Below are 22,214 nucleotides of genomic sequence, written 5' to 3'. Positions count from 1 at the left end.
TATTATGTATGTATATGGATGTATACATAATACAAATATTATGTATGTATACAAAAAAAGAAGAAACTCTTGATGTAAACAAAAACATGCATTAATCTTAAAAAAGATCTGGTGAGTGATAGAAACCTTTCATTTGTTCAAGTTCATAAATTCAAGAACAGGTAAAATTATACTATGGTGATAGAAGAACAGTAACTTTGAGAGTGGGTGGTTACCTGAAGAAACTTGCTGAGTTAATGGAAATGTCCTGTGTTTTATCTGGGAAGGTGGTTATATAGGTTTATATAGTTCTCAAATCACAGAAAACTGTATACTTAGCATAGGATTATTTTATTATATATGAACTATACTTCAATTAAGAAGGTAAAGTAATTAGGGGTCCTGGGTGGTTGATTTGGTTAAGCATCCAACTCTTGATTTCAGCTCAGGTCATGATCTTAGAGTTTCGAGATGGAGTCCCACATTGGACTCTGTGCTGGGTGTGGAGCCTGCTTAAGATTCTCTCTCCCTCTGCCCCTCCCCCCTCTCTAAAAAAAAGAAGATAAAGTAATTATATTTCAACTCATAATGAATATTGGATCTCGTTAATAATAATCAATGGAGGCTAAAACTGTCAGATAAAAGATTGAAGGGGAACTTTATATTGTATAAAATAAATCTGAGAACAAAAATATTTATGTGATCAATCTTCACATCATGAAAACTAGGAAAACCCATACCTTCAGATATCTCCAATAGAATTGGGTCAGATTACCCCTTCTAAACTTACACTTCTATTTTATTATGATAATATTGATTATGAATTTTGAAATAAAAGTAGCTAATGGATTTTGGAAGAATCTCATAAAAAATAATTGTTGGTGGGGCGCCTGTGGCTCAGTCATTAAGCGTCTCCTTTAACTCAGGTCATGATCCCAGAATACTGGGATCAAACCACATGTCAGGCTCCCTGCTCAGCGGGGAACCTGCTTCCCCCTCTCCCTCTGCCACTTCTCCTACTTGTGCTCACTTGTTCTCTCTCTCCTTCTCTCTCTGTCAAGTAAATTTTTAAAAAATCTTTAAAGGTATTTGAATACTGAAGGGTCCCACATAAAGAAATATCTTTTGCATAATATCTTCAAGGAAAACACATGGTATAGTAAACTTGTTTTATTTGGCAAGGAGTAGAAATTACCTTTCCTAATACACTCAAGAAAATAAATATGCAGCCAGAAAAAGCATAAAAGCATCATAAGTCCTATAAACTAAACAGATGCACAAGGAAAATTTCATCAACCTTACTGGCCATTCAGTTAAACACAGAAAACTTTGTGCTGACCAGTTACAGGCAGTAGAAATGAGACACAAACTCTGTTCTTGCTGTGATCTGTAACATACTGGGGCAAATAAGACAAACAGAGAAATGATTCATTGAGAGAGTCACAAAAAGTATTCATAAAATGACTTGAGTATTTAGCGAGGGAGAATTTGTATAGCAATTATGTGGGTAACTGGGGAGGTGACAGTGGAAGTGGATAGCAAAAGAGGAAAGAAACAGGGAAAGATTGGGAGAGGAAGGAGAAGAAGGGAGAGTTGTGATGTTTCTTGAGCGTACATCTTGACAGACCTACAAGTGGCCATGTGTGAGCTGTGACTATTACAGAGGCAGGAATTTCCTTATTTCCTGATTTGTACTGACATTGTAAATGGCTGCACTCTGCAAAGGCCAAGAAAATCATAACTGAGTTTGAAGTGAACACTGTCCACTTGGGAAAATATTGTGCCCACAGAGGAAAATCTCAGCTGTCCGCCATCCATTTTGCCGCTATTTCTGCTTAATTATAGTAAGCAACAAATGGGAATTTTAGATCCAAATATTTGTGAACTTTCAGCTGAAGTGTTTCTAGTCTGCCTCAACTATTTTAAGCTAATCACAAGGTTTGGGAACAGTCATGTTTTAAAAATTTTGCTGTACGGAGACACTTGGGACAGGCTTCTTGGAGTATGGTAATGCCATTACCAGTCATGGGAGAAATCTGTTGTTCTGGATCATTATCCTCTGACTAAGGTAGAAACCAAGCTGGAGGCATCAGGAAAGATGACACTGAAGGGAAGAGAGCTGCAGTACATCGAGGATGGATAAGGCAGGAAAGCAAGGGCATATGGAGCATGAAAGGGGAGAAACATTGACATCATTCTAAAGTGAGACCTCTGGAGGCGAATATTTTAGATTTTGAGGTTACAAAAATTTTGCTTGCAACACTTATGAATGTAAGTCCGATTGTTGAAATCAAAGGTCAAGTCTCTGCAGAATTTCTGACACACCATATATGATAACTGCAGAATGTTATCTGTAATAAAAAAGAACATAGTAAATAATGCAGTGGTCTAAGTTCTGTAAAAACAGGTCAAACCTGGCACGAGTCCTGTCTGAAAATTTAATTAGGCATCAGGATAGGTTAAGGGATGGCTTCACAGCTTCTACGTACCAAAAGAACAGAGGCAGAGAGACATAAAAATCACGGGCCCCCTTCATGGTTGTTTGCCCGAGGTCCCTAACAACCATCAATTCTCTGTAGCTGCTTCATTCCTATTCCAGGTAGAAGATTAGCAACTAGTGCTTTAGTATCTTCAGAGTTCAGATCTGTTAGGTAGGTTAGTTTTACTGGGAACAAAGAACCCCCCTCTTCTTCCTCCTATCACATCTTCCCCCGTCCATTTCTGTCTGCATGCACAGGGACCTGAGCTCAAGGGCATTCTGCTCTTCGGTTCCTCTCCTTGATTAGCCTGAGTTGAGATAGGAAATTGCTGACTCTCCTAAGAATGCCCAAGAATCTCACAGTACCTCCCCGGACCCCCTGACTCACCCTGGAAGATCTTTAAAGTCATGCATGACTCATACTTCTGAGCAACACAGAAACCAAAGCCTCTTCTACAGCGATCTGTCCGTGTGTGAAGGTGGCATGTCACGCACTTCAGTGGTGTCGCTGCTGGAGAGTGGAGAGCTGCTGTGAATGAGACCAGGGGACCACGGGAAGGACCTGGAATTATCTAGACCAGATTGTGGGAGCTGCGGGTGGGGCACAGGGGGTGGATGAGAGCTGGTGGTGGGGAAAAGAGCATGCAGTAAAGAGCTGGGAGCTCTTACCAACTTCATATCCAAGAGAAATGCCATTGTGTGAAGAAAAGGGCTCTTCTGGTCCCTACTTCAGCCCTTCTAACTGAGGTAACTTAGAGCAATGATTTTGCCTCCATGGGGTTGTTTTTTTCCAACTTTAAAATGGTTCTATTAATGATGGCATAGCCTACCTGACAGCACTGTAGGCAGGCAGGAGTATAATAATGAGGGTAAGTGCTTTAAAATATTTTACCCAAATTAAGGAAGGCACAGATTCCATGGAGCACTGGGTGTTATATGCAAACAATGAATCTTGGAACACTACATCAAAAACTAATGATGACTAACATAACACAATAAAAATAAAGAAATAAAATATAAGATAAAATATTTTAGCCAAGCTAGTGTTGCTAACATTTGCTGATTAGATATTGTTAGGGAATATACTCTGTAATCTTCGAACTGAATCTGTGTAAAGTCCTCATAAATTATGACTAGTTAGTGACATGGTATGGTGGGTTGAGCTAATTGAAATACAGGTTAATAAAAGAAACAAGCAAAAAGCCCAAATGCAAAAGGAAAGTAGCCTTTATTGAGCATCTCATTTGGGCCATGTTCTCTCACTTTTTATCTGATTTAATCATTACAAAAGCTTTGTTAAGTATTTTCCCATTTCTCAGATAAGCAATCAAAGGTACAGAGAATTTAAGACAGCAGCCAAAGCATTTAAAAAAAAATTTCTGATTCTAGAGCATCCAGTATTTCCTTTCCTATAGTCATTTGTTTTCATGTAAAGTACCTGATAAGGGTATCAAAAGCCACTGGCACTAAAACAAACTACAGAATTATCCATTATACACCGACCAGCTCTGTCAGCAAATGGGATACAGATTTATGAATGAAAGGATACCCTCAGGAAAATCTTGCTAGGATTTTGAATTATGGGGAGTGGTAGAGACAGAATGGAGAAAGGGGCAGCCACAGAGGCTGGTGAGGAAGGTGCTCACAGAGCCCCTGGTGAGGAAGGACAGAATGTTGAGAAGGTCAGAAAAGATGGCCGGTAAGACAGAAGGAGCATTCTGAAGAATGTCTTTTCCTCCCTTATAAATGCGGTCAAAGTTCAGCCCTCCATGGGTACCTACAGTACATGGAGATTTTCCAGCGCCTCCCTGTAGCCTGTCTCTGGAGTCTACTTCTCAGGTCTGTGACTCACCTACAATGAAGCAGAAAAGGAAGAAAACCATCAAGAAGTTTTTGTCCATCCTGAACCAGAAGTCCCTTGCACAGGAAGAAGCCAGGAACTGCAAGAACGGCTCTTCAGGCTAGAGGGACAAAACCTGCACGATAGGGCAAGGATTATTCATGCCTAAAGGCAACCAATCACCCAAGGCTTCCTCTTGAAGTTCAAGTTTATTTTCTCTGTACCCCATAGCAAGTATAATGATAATTAGTAAATGTGGGGGTTTACAGCAAGCTAACTTTTTTTTCTGGCTTATAAGTTGATTTTTTTTTTTAAGATTTTATTTATTTGACACAGAGAGAGAGAGAGATCACAAGTAGGTAGAGAGAGAGAGGGAAGAAGACTCTCTGCTGAGCAGGAACCCTGATGTGGGGCTCGATCCCAGGACCCTAAGATCATGACCTGAGCCGAAGGCAGAGGCTTAACCCACTGAGCCACCCAGACGCCCCTAAGTTAACTTTTTTTTTTTAAATAAAATCCTTCTCCTAATAATTATTGGTGTAGTTATGATGTTATCATTCTTATTCTAATTTTACAGAGGAGAAAACAGGCTTGGTGAGATCTAACATCTTACCCATGATTACATAGTGGGTGGAGGCCACACTTGATACCACCTTGATTTAATACCTCTTGGAGATTTTTCTTTTAAGATTTTATTTATTTTGCAAAGGAAACAAAAGCGAAAATAAACTTTTGGGACTTCATCAAAATCAAAAGCTTCTTCACAGCAAAGGAAACAGTCAAAAAAACAAAGAGGCAACCCACGGAATGGGAGAAGATATTTGCAAATGACAGTACAGATAAAAGGTTGATATCCAGGATCTATAATGAACTCCTCAAACTCAACACACACGAAACAGGCAAACACATCAAAAAATGGGCAGAAGATATGAACAGACACTTCTCCAATCAAGACATACAAATGGCTATCAGACACATGAAAAAATGTTCATCATCATTAGCCCTCAGGGAGATTCAAATTAAAACCACATTGAGATATCACCTTACACCAGTTAGAATGGCCAAAATTAACAAAACAGGAAACAACATGTGTTGGAGAGGATGTGGAGAAAGGGGAACCCTCTTCCACTGTTGGTGGGAATGCAAGTTGGTGCAGCCTCTTTGGAGAACTGTGTGGAGATTCCTCAAGAAATTAAAAATAGAGCTTCCCTATGACCCTGCAATTGCACTCCTGGGTATTTACCCCAAAGATACAGATGTCGTGAAAAGAAGGGCCATCTGTACCCCAATGTTTATAGCAGCAATGGCCACGGTCGCCAAACTATGGAAAGAACCAAGATGCCCTTCAATGGACGAATGGATAAGGAAGATGTGGTCCATATACACTATGGAGTATTATGCCTCCATCAGAAAGGATGAATACCCAACTTTTGTAGTAACATGGACGGGACTGGAAGAGATTATGCTGAGTGAAATAAGTCAAGCAGAGAGAGTCAATTATCATATGGTTTCACTTATTTGTGGAGCATAACAAATAGCATGGAGGACAAGGGGTGTTAGAGAGGAGAAGGCAGTTGGGGTAAATTGGATGGGGAGGTGAACTACGAGAGACTATGGACTCTGAAAAACAATCTGAGGGGTTTGAAGTGGCGGGGGGGTGGTGGGAGGTTGGGGTACCAGGTGGTGGGTATTATAGAGGGCATGGATTGCATGGAGCACTGGGTGTGGTGAAAAAAATAATGAATACTGTTTTTCTAAAAATAAATAAATTTTTAAAAAAGATTTTATTTATTTATTTGAGAGAGAGAGAGAGAGACCACAGAGGGAAAGGAAGAGGGAGAAGAAGACTGATTGCTGAGCAGGGAGCCTGATGTGGGGCTCGATCCCAGGAACCCAGGATCATGACACTTGAGCCCAAGGCAGATGCTTAACCGACTAAGCCCCCCAGGTGCTCTGCCTCCTGGAGATTTATTCATACATTCAGCAAACATTTACTGGGAACTGTTGTGTTCCAGGCACAGTCCCATGTGTGAAAGTAGAACAATGTATAAGTCAGGAAAGTTGATGTAGCTCCTTACCCTTTGGGGAAGAAACAACAGAGCGAAAGAGATAAAAAGGGCATATAATCTATGATCAAGCTGGGCCTTCAACCTAGAACTTCTGATTCTCAGCCCAGGACCCCTTCACCTTACCAAATATCTGTTCTTCGCAGCCAGAGACTGTTTATTCTGTCGGGCTATGAAGTCCCCCTTAGCAGTATCACACAACATGATCTTTACCAAATTGTGAACCAGCTGGTTTTTCTATGATTTAGTGATGACTCTAAAAGTTAACTTAGTAAAGGTTGACCACAGGTAAAGCGGCGGGAAACCATAGCCAGTCTTGGCATTCTAGTGTTCCTAAACCTGCCTGTGAGCTGATAGCACCTTGGCTAGAAATATTAGGAATCTTCCATACAGAGCTAATTTAATGGCATGTTCTTTCTTGTAGGAACAATATGTTCATTAAAACATTCCAAGGGGCACCTGGGTGGCTCAGTCATTAAGCATCTGCCTTCGGCTCAGGTCATGATCCCAGGGTTCTGGGATACAGTCCTGCATTGGGCTCCCTGCTCGGCAGGAAGCCTGCTTCTCCATCTCCCTCTCCCAATTGCTTCTGTTGACTCTCCCGCTGTGCCTCTCTGTGTCAAATAAATAAATAAAATCTTTAAAAAAAAATCAAGTCTGACATTTTTAGACATCAGGTGAAGACTGGATGACATAGGTCTTAGTACAAATGACACAGAATTTACAGTGTTCTTTTTCTATGACCACTCAATATGATTTGCCTAAGAAGAGGGCCAAAAGCCTTAGACAGGGAATTGGTTCCATAGAGAGCATCTTAGAAACCGGATGGCATTTTTCAGGACTTTCCAAAGGCTTAGCAAGAAGGCAAAACCCTGAGCCTTTGGTGCTTGGGTTTACAAGGCTGTCAGAGCATTTTATTTGCCACCCAGTTTCTCTGCTTTATCTATTTAAAGAGAATGACTCTAAAATCATAGCCAAGGAAGCAAAGTACATTCTAGGTTAAGCTACAGTTAGTTTTCAGTGTCTACTCTTCCTCCTTGGCAGATGCTTTCTGAAAGGTCCCCTGAGTTTTGAGTCTCTTTTCTACTAGATTCTTTCCAGTTAGGATTGTGAAATTTTGCAGTTCTGCCCAAACACTGGGATCCTCTTTCTCCTCCTCTTCTCCCAGTACCTCATCCATCAGATTTTCTCTTGAAAACAATTTCTTTCTTCATTTAGCATGACATAGGAAAGAATAACTATTAGAACCCACTAGGAGCAGTGTGATACAAGGGACAGAGGATTTCTCTAGGAGTCTGGAGACCTTTGGTGGATTACTGTATAATTCATGGAATCTTTAGCGAGCCATTTATCTGTGATGTTAAACTTCAACCATTCTTATGGTCCCACAACTTCAACATCCTAAGGTTTCATAATGTGAATCATGAGGGTGGGTACTAAGTTCTGTTCTCCTGACCTAGCAGTTTGCTTGGCACATGATGATGTGCTGAACCATGACGGCTCAACAAAGGAGGGAATGAATGAAGAATAAACCTCACATGATACCACTCTCCCCTCTCCCACTGATACAGAGTCCCAAATTAAGGCACTCCATGACAAGACAGCCACCTGCTCAGCATAGATGCCATTTTCCCTGCTCTGAGGAGGAGAAAGCAGAACATTGTGTCCTCATATTCATGGTCTCTCTTGGCTTCAGGGTGGGTAACTGAGATCTTGATGATACCACAGATGAGCAGCCTCTTAACTTGTGTTTCTAAATTCTGCTCTTTGTTTTGGGACATGGATCTTGGCACAGAGTCAGAAGCTGGCTACTTTGTTCCTGAGCTCCCAAGCAATGGCTTTCCAGAGTGTGAGATAATGATTGTTTCAAAAATTTGGTGGAGAGGAGCCTGTTTGCGGGTTCCAGGGAAATCACCCTCACATATCCAACTGCTGGTGGGAAAAGAGGTAAAGGAAAGAACAAAACCAACATTTATCGGGTGCTTGCTATGTGCTATACACGAGGCTAGCCACTTCTACTTAGATCATTTCACGGAGCCCTCACAACATGGTGCAGGGTCTATCAAGAAGCCCAGATGTGGTTCGAGTATAGATCAATGTCACTAAAATTCTGACTTCATTCACAATATTGCTGATAATCTAATGCTTTAGATGAAAAGTCCCAGTACCTAATGAAAATTAAAAAAAAAAAAAAGCTTTCAGAACAGTTTATGGACTGATCTTATACATGTGAGTAAGAGAATTTTGTTAGTTCCTTACCTTCATTCCTGAACAAAATTTATTAATATGGGGTCTAATGTCCTCTTAGTTTCATGGGTTCTATGAACTTGATAGAAAATTTTAATATTTTTCATTAACCTCTTGTCAGGGAGCAAGAATTTCTGTCCCTTTTAAGGTCCTTTTGGCCCAAGTAAGAATCAAATTGACATAACACATATAAACAGGAGAAAAATCAAATTTAGTAGCATACATATGGGGAATACACTCAGACATGGAAATCCCAAAGACAGGCAGGCAAAATGAGGTATATATGTCCACCCAAACTAAGGAGAAGGGGGTAGAGGTCTGGGACTTCAGAGGAAAGGAATGCAATTTACTGGAACATAAAAAATAAAGAGTAGGGACGCCTGGGTGGCGCAGTTGGTTGGACGACTGCCTTCGGCTCAGGGCGTGATCCTGGAGTCCCGGGATCGAGTCCCACATCGGGCTCCCAGCTCCATGGGGAGTCTGCTTCGCTCTCTGACCTTCTCCTCGCTCATGCTCTCTCTCACTGTCTCTCTCTCTCAAATAAATAAATAAAATCTTTTAAAAAATTAAAAAAAAAAATAAAGAGTAAATATTTGGTAAACAGAGGTTTGCTGGGCTACTCAGAAACAGTACCTAGTTCTTATCATACTGTAATTTTTTTTCTTTTTTTTTCCAATTTATTTATTTTCAGAAAAACAGTATTCATTGTTTTTCACCACACCTCATACTGTAATTTTATCTACAGTGATAGCTCTCTTCCTGGAGCAGGTCATGCATCTAAATTCTTTTGGGAAGTTGAGGGGTAGGTAAAGAACTTTTCCTGAATCTTCTGGCTTGTAATTTATTGCTTTTCTAAATTTAGATTTTATTTATTTTTTTGAGAGAGAGCAGAATTGGGAAGAGGAGCAGAAGGAGAGGGAGAAGCAGACTCCTCACTGAGCAGGGAGCCTGAGACAGGGCTCAATGATCCCAGAACCCTGAGATCATAACCTGAGCCAAAGGCAGAAGTTAACTGAGCCACCCAGGAGCCACTGATGGATTGCTTTTTGACTCAAAATAATCTTCATGCCAAAGTAGCCCATCTTGGGGTAGCCTGCTCTTGGCTCCTACAGTCTAAAGGAGATTTATCATTTCCTTCCATATTTAATTTTGGCAGCAAACTGCAAAATGTTAACAGTACCCAAGGCTATTACTAATAGAAGTGAAAGAACAGCAATTAGATGTTTTCATTTGCATCTTTGAACTTACTAGAACACAAAGGCCACAGTGGGGTGTGTGTGTGTGTGTGTGTGTGTGTGTGTGTAAATATTCCCATGAATGCAAGTGTGAAGCCAGATAAAATGAAAATGCATCTTACTTCTGTCTGTCCAGAAAATTAGGAATTTCTCCCAATAAGAAAGCTCAGTTTGAAAAACTTAGCATGGGGGCGTCTGGGTGGCTGAGTGGGTTAAATCTCTGCCTTTGGCTCAGGTCATGATCCCGGGGTCCTGGGATCGAGCCCCCCATGGGGCTCTCTGCTCAGTAGGGAGCCTGCTTCCCCCCTCTCTCTCTCTGCCTGCCTCTCTGCCTACTTGTGATCTCTCAGTCAAACAAATAAATAAAATCTTTTTAAAAAGAAAAGAAAAGAAAAAGTTAGCATGTTTCTGGGGCACATGGGTGGCTCAGTAGGTTGGGCATCTGCCTTTGGCTGGGGTCATTATCTCGGGGTCCTGCGTTCAAACCCTGCATCAGGCTCCCTGCCCAGTGGAGAGTCTGCTTTTCCCTCTCCCTCTGCCCCCCACCCCCATGCCTACTCTCTCTTTCCCCAATGAGTAAATTAAAAAATCTTAAAAAAAAAAAAGAATTGGCACATTTCTAAATGGAGCTATGCCATTTTACAAAACTGTTTTCTTGGGGCTTCCATACATTTTCTTACCAGCTTGTTGGATGAAAAGAAGCTCCACTTACATTGGATAAACTTTAGTGAACCATGTTGGCACTGATTTGTGGACTGCAACAAAGGGAAAAAAATCCATACTACATTTTCCTTCTCAAATAGGATACTTGATATTTCTTTAAAAATTTGAAGTGGTCATTGAGGAATTGGCACATTTGCCATACTCCTTCATTTTACAATGAATGAAACTAAAGGAACCTTTTTCAGTGTTGCCAGTTTCCCTTTTCCTTTTGGTTTTGCTTGCTCTGTGCATGCTGAAACTGTCAAAGAATTCTTACATCATGAGTCTCTTTTGGCAATTGCAAAAATCAGTGACTTTTTGGCAATGGTAAAAAGGTGGTTTTATCATGCAGGACTTTTTTTTTTTAAAGATCTTATTTATTTATTTGACAGAGAGAGATCACAAGTAGGCAGAGAGGCAGGCAGAGAGAGAGGGGGAAGCAGGCTCCCTGCTGAGCAGAGAGCCCGATGCGGGACTTGATCCCAGGACCCCAAGATCATGACCTGAGCCGAAGGCAAAGGCTTAACTCACTGAGCCACCCGGGGGCCCTATCATGCAGAACTTTGAAACAAAATCTTCTCTTCCCTTTTCACAGATGGAACTCCTACAATGCTTGGTGACCATTTGGTTTTCCTACTTCTTTGAGAAATGAATCTCCTCACTCGATTTTTAGGACAGACATGCACAACAGACAACAGACTATTCAAACAACTCTGAAAGAAATTCTGTCATCAGTCTAAAGAGTCATCAACTTTATCCAAAGTAAGTTACTAAATCATCACATTTAAAAAATATTTCTGTGAAGGGGCATCTGGGTGGCTCAGTAGGTTAGGCCTCTGCCTTTGGCTCAGGTCATGATCTCAGGGTCCTGGGATCAAGCCCAGCATTAGGCTCTCTGTCTTCTGCCAAATAAACAAATAAAATCTTTTAAAAAATAAAAAATAAAAAATATTTTTTTGTAAAATAAGAAAATCTCCTCTATCACACAGAAGTTCTCTGGCTTTTGACAGGGCAAACTTTAGTACCGATTTTGATAAAGAAGTTTTATTTATTTGTTTATTTTTTCAAGAAAAAGCAAACCTACCCTGGAACATTTGGAAAAAGAGGACTTTATTCGTGGTGTGACTCATTCCAAAGATACTTAACCATCTGAATGTGATATATGTTTGCACGTAAGGTCCTGAACTTATTGCTAAGGAGCTATAGAAAATCAAAGCTTTCTTGGCTAAACTGCCAATATAAATGAAGAAGGTAGAGGCCAGTATCCTTGCAAATGTATGTTTTTTCCCTCAACTTTATTCAGATATAATTAACTTTAGCTTTGGGTAACTTTAAGGTCTATACTATGTTGATTTGATACACTTAGATATTGCAATAGGATACAACCTAATGGTGGTAGTTAGTTAACTAGTATGGTGGCCTTAGCTAATGACTCTGTTGTGTCACACATCATGACCATCTCTTTTTAGTGTTGAGGACATTTCACATCTACTCTCTTAGCCACTTTCAAGTAATGTAATCACAATGCTGTGCATTACATTGCTAGAACTCGCTCATCTTCTAACTCTGTTTGTACTCGTTGACCAATAGCTCCCCTTTTTTTCCCTTTGCAAATGTTCAAGTGCTGTGGGAAAAGCTCTGCCAGAATGGAATTGAAATACAAAATTCTGTGTCAATTTACTTGAAAGGAGAAATCTGTGATCATTTGGAAATACCCCAGAAATCTTTTGAAAGTCATTTCTATCTTCATGACATTAATGTTGAGTCCAGGAATCACACTATTTCATATTTAAATTTTTTTTTAAATTTTATGTTATGTAGGCTCTACACCAAATGTGGGACTCGAACTCACAATCTCAAGATTAAGAGTTGCATGCTCGGGACGCCTGGGTGGCTCAGTTGGTTAAGCAGCTGCCTTCGGCTCAGGTCATGATCCCAGCTTCCTGGGATCGAGCCCCACATCGGGCTCCTTGCTCGGCAGGGAGCCTGCTTCTGCCTCTGCCTGCCATTCTGTCTGCCTGTTCTCGCACTCTCTCCCTCTCTCTCTCTGACAAATAAATAAAATCTTAAAAAAAAAAAAAAGATGCATGCTCCCCCGGTTGAGCCAGCCAGGTGCCCCCATGATGTTTTATGCTTTCTATATTTCTGGTATAAATCATATCTAAAATGTCACGGAAGTGCTGAAGATGGGTTCATTTGTCTGAGGACAAAACAGTTTCCCTTCAATTTTTTTTTTTTAGTTTTTAGTTCAATTTTTTAAATTTATTTTTTATTTTCAGTGTAACAGTATTCATTATTTTTGCACCATACCCAATGCTCCATGCAATCCGTGCCTTCTATAATACCCACCACCTGGTACCCCAACCTCCCACCCCCCCGCCACTTCAAACCCCTCAGATTGTTTTTCAGAGTCCATAGTCTCTCATGATTCACCTCCCCTTCCAATTTCCCCCAAATCCCTTCTCCTCTCTATCTCCCCATGTCCTCCATGCTATTTGTTATGCTCCACAAATAAGTGAAACCAGATGATAATTGACTCTCTCTGCTTGACTTATCTCACTCAGTTCAATTTTTTTAAAAAATATTTTTAATTTGTAACATACCTGGAGTATAAAATGTCCATGTGTCCCTCGATGATTTTAAAATAATTACGTTTTATTTTAAAATATTTTTCTTCATAGTAGCTTTATTATGGTATCATTGATATCCAAAAAACTGCTTTTATTTAAGTGTGCAGTTTGATAATATTTGGCATGTTCATGCCTGTGAAACCATCACCCAAATCAAGTCAGTGAACAGGTCTAGAGATATCCATGTGACCCTTCATAATTTCTTTTGTAATTCCTCTCTCCATCTCCATCTCTCCTCCTAACATCTGCAGGCAACCACTAAGCTGCTTTCTGATACTTTTGGATCAGTTTTCATGTCCTAGAATTTTATAAATTGAGATCATACAGCAAGTGATTTTTTTTTGGTTTGGCTTCTTTCAGTCAACATATTGTTTGTGTGATTTATCCACATTATTGAGTCAATGGTTTATCTCTTTATAGTGCCTGGACATATTTATTCTATGGACATACCACAGTTTGTTTATCCATTTGTTGATGGACATTTGAATTGAATTCATTGAGTTCAAAATATTTTAAATTTCTCTTGAGACTTCTTTTTTGACCCATAAGGAAGTTAGAAGTATGTTATTTAATCACCCAGTGTTTGAGGATTGTTTTTTCTAGATATCTTTCTGTTACTGATTTCTAGTTTAATTTCATTGAGATCTGAGAGCATACACTGTATAGACTTGTATTCTTTTAAATATGTGTAGTGAGGTACTGTGGCCCACAATATGTCTATTTGGTGAATGGTTCATGCAAGCTTGAGAAGAATGTGCATTCTGTCTGTTGGATAAGATATTCTATAAATGTCAGTTAGATCTAAGTGTGGATTGGTGCTATTCACTAAGCTGTGTCCTGAATTTCTGCCTACTGGATTTCCCACTAGTGATAAAGGGGTGCTGAAATCTACAACGATAACGGCAGATTCATCTATTTCCCCTTGCAGTTCTATCAGTTTTTGCTGTGTGATGCTCTGTGGCAAGACACATGCACATTAAGGACTGTTACGTCTCCCTGGAATATTGACCCATTTAAAAGTCTATAATGCCCCCTTTATCTCTGTGATGATCACGGTGGTCACCATGAGAGCCGAGTTCTGGGATACCCTTTGTACAGCCACCTTCTGCTGTGCTTTGAGCATCTCCAAGGCTGGGGGAATGCCTGTGGGCAGCAGGGAAGAAGCGCTGAGAATTGTGGCCCATGGAGCAGCTGTCTCTTATTACTATCTCTTAAAATCCTGCAGGGTGCTCTCTAATCTTCCTGAATATGTGGTTTGGTGTTTCTCATTAATTTTGGAAAATTCTCAGTCATTACTCACAATATTTCTGCCATTCCTTTATCTCTTTCTTTTCTTCCAGTATTCCCACTATGTATGTTATACCCTTTCTATTTGCCTCACAGTCTGGATTATTCTGTTCTATATATTTTTTTTCTCTTTTTACATTTCAGTTTTGGAAGTTACTCTTGGCATATCTTCCAGTCTCCCTGATTATTCCTTGGCTGTGTAGTGTTTCAGTAATTACAACAACAAAACAAAAGCCAGGTAGCCTACATGAATATGTGCTAAGGTCCTAGTATCACTGGTGAAGTGGGAAAGGTAATAATTGGCAGTTTTCTGTAATAAGTTAACGATGTAAGCAGTAATATCAAGGTAACAATTTAGAGAAGGGTTTAAATAAAAAGTATAGCTAATAAATAAGTACAATGAAATAATAAATATTTTTGAGAAATCCAAAAGAAGTCCAGGAAAAATTTTTAGAAGAATCTAGAACAGGGAAAAATATGTGCTAAGTAAAATCTTCTATATATACCAGTAACTGAATTAAATACAAAAAGATTAGATATTCTAATTAATAGTCCAAGATTGTCAGATGGTATTTTCAAAAATCCAACCCTGTGCTACTTATGAGCTCTATCAAAAACAAGAAGATTGGAAAGGATTGAAAGTAAAATATTTTAAAAAGTCATACCATGAAAACCCTGACTCAGAAAAAGAAACCTGGCATAGTTACACAAATATCCAAAAAATTTACTTTCAGGTGAGAAACCTTACTGGAGATGAAAAGAGCCTTTTCATAATGGGAAGGAAGTTAACCTACCAGGAAGATATCATAATTCAAAGTATTTGTACACCTAACAACATGGCATCAGAATGTAGAAAACCGAAGAATGGCAGGAATAATAAGGGAGTTAGATATTATTTCTCATCTCATTATGAGTGGTCAATGGTATGGTAATAGCGCTGTATGGTGACAGGTCACTACCCTGTGCACCAGAAACTAATGCAACATTTGCATGTCAATTCTATTTCAACTAAAATAAATGAATAATCAATTTTAAAAGCAAGATTTGGGGCGCCTGGGTGGCTCAGTGGGTTAAGCCGCTGCCTTCGGCTCAGGTCATGATCTCAGGGTCCTGGAATCGAGTCCCGCATCGGGCTCTCTGCTCAGCGGGGAGCCTGCTTCCTCCTCTCTCTCTCTCTGCCTGCCTCTCTGCCTACTTGTGATCTCTCTCTGTCAAATAAATAAATAAAATCTTTAAAAGCAAGATTTGTAAAAAAAAAAAAAAAGCATGCAAAAAACTAAAAAAAGAGTAACGAAATAAAGAAGGTATTATATATCACTACCTTTCCAGCAGACATTGGAAAGAAAATAAAGAGGATAGTATAACAATCTATCTATAATGACAAGTTTAGCAATTTCACAAAACACAACATTTTTTTTAAAAATTGTGAAAACTGTCAAAAGAAGAAATATTATTACTGATGAAATTGGATCCATAATTATAACTCTGTTGCTAAGGAAATCGTAGTCCCCAATGTCTTTAACAATGACTCCTCTCAAACATCAAGGGAAAAAAACCTAACAGTGTTATGGGTCCAAGATAACCTTGACATGATAAGAATGTTAGAAAATTTTTTCAGACTGATCTCTCAAACCCTGATGCAAAATTCCAAAACAAACATTACCAAACTTAATTCAATAATATGCAAAAAGGATAATCTACTTCAATCAGGTAGATTTACTTCAGGAATACAAGAGTTGTTTAACATTAGAGGAAGGAATCAATTTAATTGTCCACATTCATAAAGAAGAAAAACAAAACTATGATGATAAAATGGAATATCAGTTTATAATAAAATTATCATCAGATAACAGTAGAAGAGAACTTTTAAATTAGATAAGGAGTATCTATAAAAATCCTCTTAATGGTGAATTATTAAATTAGTAGTCTTTCCAGCAAACTGTGCTGGAACAACTAGATATCCATATGGCCAAAGATGTAACTTCTCCTTTACGCTGTACAGAAATTAAACTAAATATAACTTCAGATGGATCTTAGACTGATGTACAAATTAAGATGATAAATCTACTAAAAGAAAACATTGGAGAAAATGTTCGCAACATGCAGGTAGGCAAAGATTTCGTTAACAGAACCTGGAAGCACAAATTACAGAAGAAAAAGATTATAAATTTAACTACATCAAAATGAAAGTCTTCTGATTCTTAAAAATCACTATGAAGAAAATACAAAGGTCAGCCACAGTTGAGGAGAAAGTATCTCCCATGTGTCCGGAATATACCATTTCGTTTGTTGAGTGAGGCCTTTGGGGGCCCCGCCCACCTACCGAGTTATTGAGTCTGAGTTGACTCACTCCCCCATGCTGAGTATCAGGCCAGCAAATACATCACGAGGTTCCCTTGGATCGGGCTTCAGTTTTCATGAGCCCTCTGGAGCAGGTCAGGAGCCGCTTTTCAGAAGGGCTAGAGCCGTGTCAAGGAGGTGACAAATCCAAATCTTCAAGGAGTATCTCCCCGTGGCTGTCGCTTCTTTGTTGCCAGAAGCTCCAACTGACAGTCATCACTCCCAGCGCCCGGAGCTCAAAGAGGCCATTAGTGTGGTGGGCTCAGAGGTGGAGAGTGGGCAGCCGCTAGCTGCAACAGCTTCCAGCACAGCTGCGTTGTTTGGGCCCCACTGCACGTTTTTCCCAAATCCTGCCGTTTGAATCCAAATGCTTTTTTCCCCCGATGGGAAAAAAACCATGTTGTTTAACACACACGTGCGCACGCATGCGCGCACATGTTCGTGCACACGCGTCCATGCAAGATTTTGCTCTCTTCTTTCTGGTCAGGAGTGTGGTGCACGCAGGGAGGAAGAGAAGCTGGTCTGCAGGGGATGCTGGAGCAGTGGGAGGCATTTCCCTCTTTGGCACCTTGTCTCGCTATTAGACCTGCCTCTCTCACTGCTCCATAATTCCCAGTCTCTAGAGTCCTCTCCCTTTCCCCCGTGCATGCTAATATATTCATTACCTATTGCCCCATCGCCAAATTCCCAAACCTTGGGGCTTAGAACAACAAAATGTATTATTTGAAGGTTTTTGGTTAGGAATCGGTGTGGCTCGGCGGGGTCCTTGGCTTCAGAGTCTTTCGCAGACATAATGAAGTTTTGGCCAGGCTGTGGTCAGATCCTGGCTCGACTTCCGGAGGACCCCCTTCCAAGCTCGCTCATGTGGTGGCTGACAGATTGAGCTCTTCACTGGCTGTTGGCTTCAGATGAGAACCACATACCTTGATTTTAGCCTGGTGAGACCCTGAGCAGAGAATCCTTCTGCTCGTGCCCACACTTGTGACCTACAGAAACGGAGATCATAAATCTGTGCTTGTTTTAGCTGCTGTGAGTGGTAGTTTGTTATGCAGCAATAGAAAAGTAATACAAATGGCTAGGAGAAGGGGGTTCCCTTACCTCCCCTTACTTGTGGTGAGAGCACCTGCTGCTGGACTCCAAGACGTGGTCTCTTTCTCCTAACCCAACCCTGTGGGTGCCCTTGTCCTTCATCTTCCAGAAAGCCACATCCCTGTCACAATCTCATCCTCATCTCCCAGGCTGTCAAGAACAGTGAAGGGTCTGGGATTTTACCCTACTTGCAAGCTAACAAACTGGTTTATTCTTGTTTTAGAGAAGCTGGGAGGAGAAACAAAACTCTTGGGTCAGAGACAAAGGACTTTTCCAGTTTTAGTCCGTGTGCCGATTCAAAAGCTTAGTTTTATACTGTGATCATAAAAGTGGGATTTTTGTAGGCTACATGTTTACTTGGGTTTTTTTTTTTTTCTGCAGCTCTTCCCCCCTGTTCTCCTGGGAGCAAGATGTTGAGACAAAGGACTTTATCCTCATGGTGAGAGCAGAAGCCAGAGCGCCATGTTGCTCAGATCCCTGAGGCCCACGGGTTAGTCAGTATAGCAGAGGCCCACGGCCTCTGAGTATAGCAGAGGCCACGGCTACTCGCCGTGGGTTTTTGTCACAGCTGGGGAACACTGAGCTTGAGGAACCAACCACTTATCTGCTAAGTGGAAGCAAGCCTGCTTTGCCCTGGGGAAGATGTTACCTCAGTCTTTAACATTTTTCTCTGTGAACACAACCTTGAGCAATGGCCTGAGAAAAGCATGGCCAAGGCCTTGTATCTTGGCACCCAAAAGGAAGACACTGTGATGCTCAGGGCCCATGGTGCACCATCTCTACTAATGGAAGTTGAAGAATAGAAGCATAAATAATGAAATATTGACCTAAGAGAAGTAAAAAGTGAAAAAGGTAGATATTTTTAAATCTAAAAGAAATGAAGAGATTTATAGATTTGAAAAGGTTATAATTTGGGGGGTACATGATGGCTCAATGGTTAAGCATCTGCTTCCAGCTCGGGTCATGATCCCGGGATCCTGGGATCAAGCCCTGCATTGGGCTCCCTGCTCAGCAGGAAGCCTGCTTCTCCCTCTCCCTCTCCCCCTGCTTGTGTTCCCTCTCTTGCTGTGTCTTTCTCTGTCAAACAAATAAATAAATAAATAAAAATCTTTTTTAAAAATAGAAGGTTATAATTTTTTAAATAAAAAAGGTTCAATATACAGATAATAGAAACTCCTAAAAAAAGAAAACCAAGGAAAAAGAACAGAATACAAAAAATTAATAATCATAATAAAACACTTTACCGAAATGACTTCAAAGGACTTGTAACTTGGGGTGCCTGGGTGGCTCAGTGGGTTAAAGCCTCTGCCTTCGGCTCAGGTCATGATCTCAGGGTCCTGGGATCAAGCCCCGCATCGGGCTCTCTGCTCAGCAAGGAGCCTGCTTCCCTTCCTCTCTCTCTGCCTTCCTCTCTGCCTACTTTTGATCTCTGTCTGTCAAATAAATAAATTAAAATATTTTTAAAAAATTTTTTAAAAAGACTTGAAACTTTACACTGAAACAGCACACTTTGTTGTTGGTGCTAGCAACTTAGAAAACTCAACATCAAGACATACTCTTGTAAAATCACCAAACTTAAAAAAAAGGAAAAACATATCCCTTGAGCTTTTAAGCCAATGTCCATAACTTACAATGGTTAATCAGTACTTTGTTAAGGAAGTAATATGTTTATGGTATGTAAGGAAAGAAAATGTAACCAAGGACTCTGTACTTAGCAAAATTCACTTTCAAGTGCAAAGGACATACAGTGTTTGAATATACAGGAATTTCAGAATCACCATTCCCATAAGCCATTTCTAAAGAATCCATTAAAAAATGCTTCAAATTAAGGAAATGACTAGCGAGACCTCAACATATGGATTACTGGTGGAGTATGAGTGTTAACCTGCTAGTAGAACAAAGACTCAATGAAAATTAAAAGCCAGAGAGGATTGCATGTAATGGCCCTAGGCCAGGATAGAGATAAAATACAATCAATTTAAAAAACTAGATATCCATATGGCAAAAGATGTAACTTTTCCTTTACCCTGTACAGAAATTAAACTAAATATAACTTCAAATGGATCTTAGACTGATGTACAAATTAAGATGATAAATCTACTAAAAGAAAACATTGGAGAAAATGTTTTCAACATGCAGGTAGGCAAAGATTTCTATAACAGAACCTGGAAGCACAAATTACAGAAGAAAAAGATCATAAATTTATCTTCATCAAAATGTAAGTCTTCTGATTCTTAAAAATCACTACGAAGAAATACAACCATTAGACGATGGTTGAAAAGTGGACAGCATATGCAAAATTCTGAAACTATTTTAGTAACTATAACTGGTGGTGGTAGTATTAACATTGTTATGTTTAGACTGTTGTATGTGTAATGTGGGATAAAGCAAGTAATTGATTATGGAATATTCTAGCTCTATTTGGTTATAATTCTTTTCGTATATGCCAATATTATAATTCATATAGATATAATTTTATGCTACACATGTTATATATAACTCTAATTTTATGCTGTGTCCTTGAGAACCAGAATTTACAGTGTGAAACAAAAGAGATATAAAATGAAAGAAGTTAAGTATTTGAATTGGAAATATCAGTTGGTACTCACAAGGCATTTGATATCTATTTATTCCCAGAAAATTTTTAGGGATAAGGGAATAATAATTTTTAGGAATAAGGGAATAATAAAGGAATAATGACCAATTCAGAAGTAAGAAGAGTCTGGTCCTGAAATAGCCTCTCTGACTACAAAAGTAGAGAATTTCTTGAATTTCAAGTCTGGGGAAAGCAACATACAAGATAACTGGAACATCTTTTCATTCCACATAACAGGATAATTATCAAATGGCACAAGGGTCAAACAGAGACCACTTCAAATGGATTCCATAAAGATGTGATCATTTAATCTTTAGTAATGATAAGAAATATAGTATATTGAGATTGATAAAATATATTTGGATTCATGAGTTCAAAATGATATTGGAAAAAATTGGTTACTTTTGGAGAGTAATCAAAAGCCATATGAATGGAACCACTGGATAACCAAATAGTAGATGAGGAAAGCGTCTCTATGAAATTATTCCTGCTAATAACTAAAAATGAGTTGGGAGGTTAAATATAACCATTTTGGAATGCAAACTGGTGCAACTACTGTAAAAAACAATATGGAGATTCCTCAGAATGTTGACAATAGACTATCATATGATCCAGCAATTGCGCTACTAGGTATTTACTCAAAGGATACAAAAATACTCATTGAACGGATACAGGCACCCCAATGTGTATGGCTGCATCGTCTACAATAACCATATTATGGAAAGAGCCCAAATGTCATCAACATATAGAGAGATACAAAGATGTGGTTATCTATAATCAAAATGAATATTATTCACCCATAAAAAGAATGAAATCTTGCCATTTGCAATGATATGGATGGAGCTAGGGAGTATTATGCTAAGCAAAATAAGTCAGAAAAAGACAAATACCATATGATTTCACCCATATGTGGAATTTAAGAAGCAAAACAAGTGAACATGTTTGGGATGTGGGGAGGGGGGAAGAGAGGGAAACCAAGAAAGAGACTCTTAACTGTAGAGAACAAACTGATGGTTACCAGAGGGGAGGGCACTTGTCATAAGAACCGGGTGTTGTATGAAAGTGTTAAATCACTGAATTCTACCCCTGAAACTGATATTACACTCTATGTTAATTGACTAGAATTTAAATAAAAACTTGAAAAAAAAATAAATATCACCATTTTGAGAACCTGATGAATTATGGATCTAAATAATAAGCATAAATGGCCACTAACATAGAAAGAAGCCCAGACATATTCTGTCCCTTGATTAAACAACAACACGTCACCTACTGTCTTGCCAAAGAGATGGAATCTGAGTTTGATCAAGCCTGTGGATCTGGTTTTGAACTTATGGAAATACGCAGACACAAGAGTGTCTTTAACTGAACTGTGAGTTTGCATTAGTGGATCCCCAGAACGTCATCTTATACCCAAAAGCGTGTACCGTTGGACAAACTTCCCTATTTCTCCCACCCCGAGCCCCAGGTAACCCACATTCTATTTTCTATTTCTATGAGTTTGACTTCCTTTTTTAAGATTTCACATGTAAATGAGGTCAGTATAAGTTGTTTTCAGTCTTGCAATTATCAAATTGCAAAGAACTATGTGTATTCAGCTTTTCACAGATGTGCAAGGCTAATTCCACAGAGGGACTTGGGTAAGATCGCTAGATCTGTATAATTTTAATAGCTGCTGTGTCATTTTCCTCCTCACTGATGTGTTCACTTACAACAGTGTATGA

At 39.5% G+C, this 22,214-nt stretch overlaps 1 protein-coding gene across 1 annotated transcript; it reads right to left on the bottom strand.

Moving 5' to 3' along the window:
* Positions 1-2,205: 2,205 nt before the first annotated feature.
* On the bottom strand, positions 2,206-4,359 carry PATE3 (prostate and testis expressed 3). The gene is made up of 3 exons (XM_044260691.1): positions 4,311-4,359; positions 2,847-2,969; positions 2,206-2,330 (listed from the first exon to the last, which is right to left on the bottom strand). Exons 1-3 carry the CDS (start codon positions 4,357-4,359, stop codon positions 2,206-2,208), a joined length of 297 nt encoding a protein of 98 aa, XP_044116626.1.
* Between the last annotated feature and the right edge of the window lie 17,855 nt (positions 4,360-22,214).

This window comes from Neovison vison, chromosome 7 (genome assembly GCF_020171115.1).
Source record: "Neovison vison isolate M4711 chromosome 7, ASM_NN_V1, whole genome shotgun sequence".
In the NCBI taxonomy this organism is placed as follows: Eukaryota; Metazoa; Chordata; class Mammalia; order Carnivora; family Mustelidae; genus Neogale; species Neogale vison.
The sequence above is the reverse complement of the archived record's forward strand: the minus strand, read 5'-3'. Positions and strand labels throughout refer to the sequence as shown.

What these genes read in the sequence shown, in the direction of transcription:
- PATE3 (XM_044260691.1), bottom strand. Translation starts at nt 4,359, where the DNA reads ATGGACAAAAACTTCTTGATGGTTTTCTTCCTTTTCTGCTTCATTGTA. An exon ending in CCTTTTCTGCTTCATTGTAG is followed by an intron (nt 2,970 to 4,310) that starts GTGAGTCACAGA and finishes TCCACTCTCCAG; the next exon opens with CAGCGACACCACTGAAGTGC. An exon ending in GACTTTAAAGATCTTCCAGG is followed by an intron (nt 2,331 to 2,846) that starts GTGAGTCAGGGG and finishes TTTTTATTACAG; the next exon opens with ATAACATTCTGCAGTTATCA.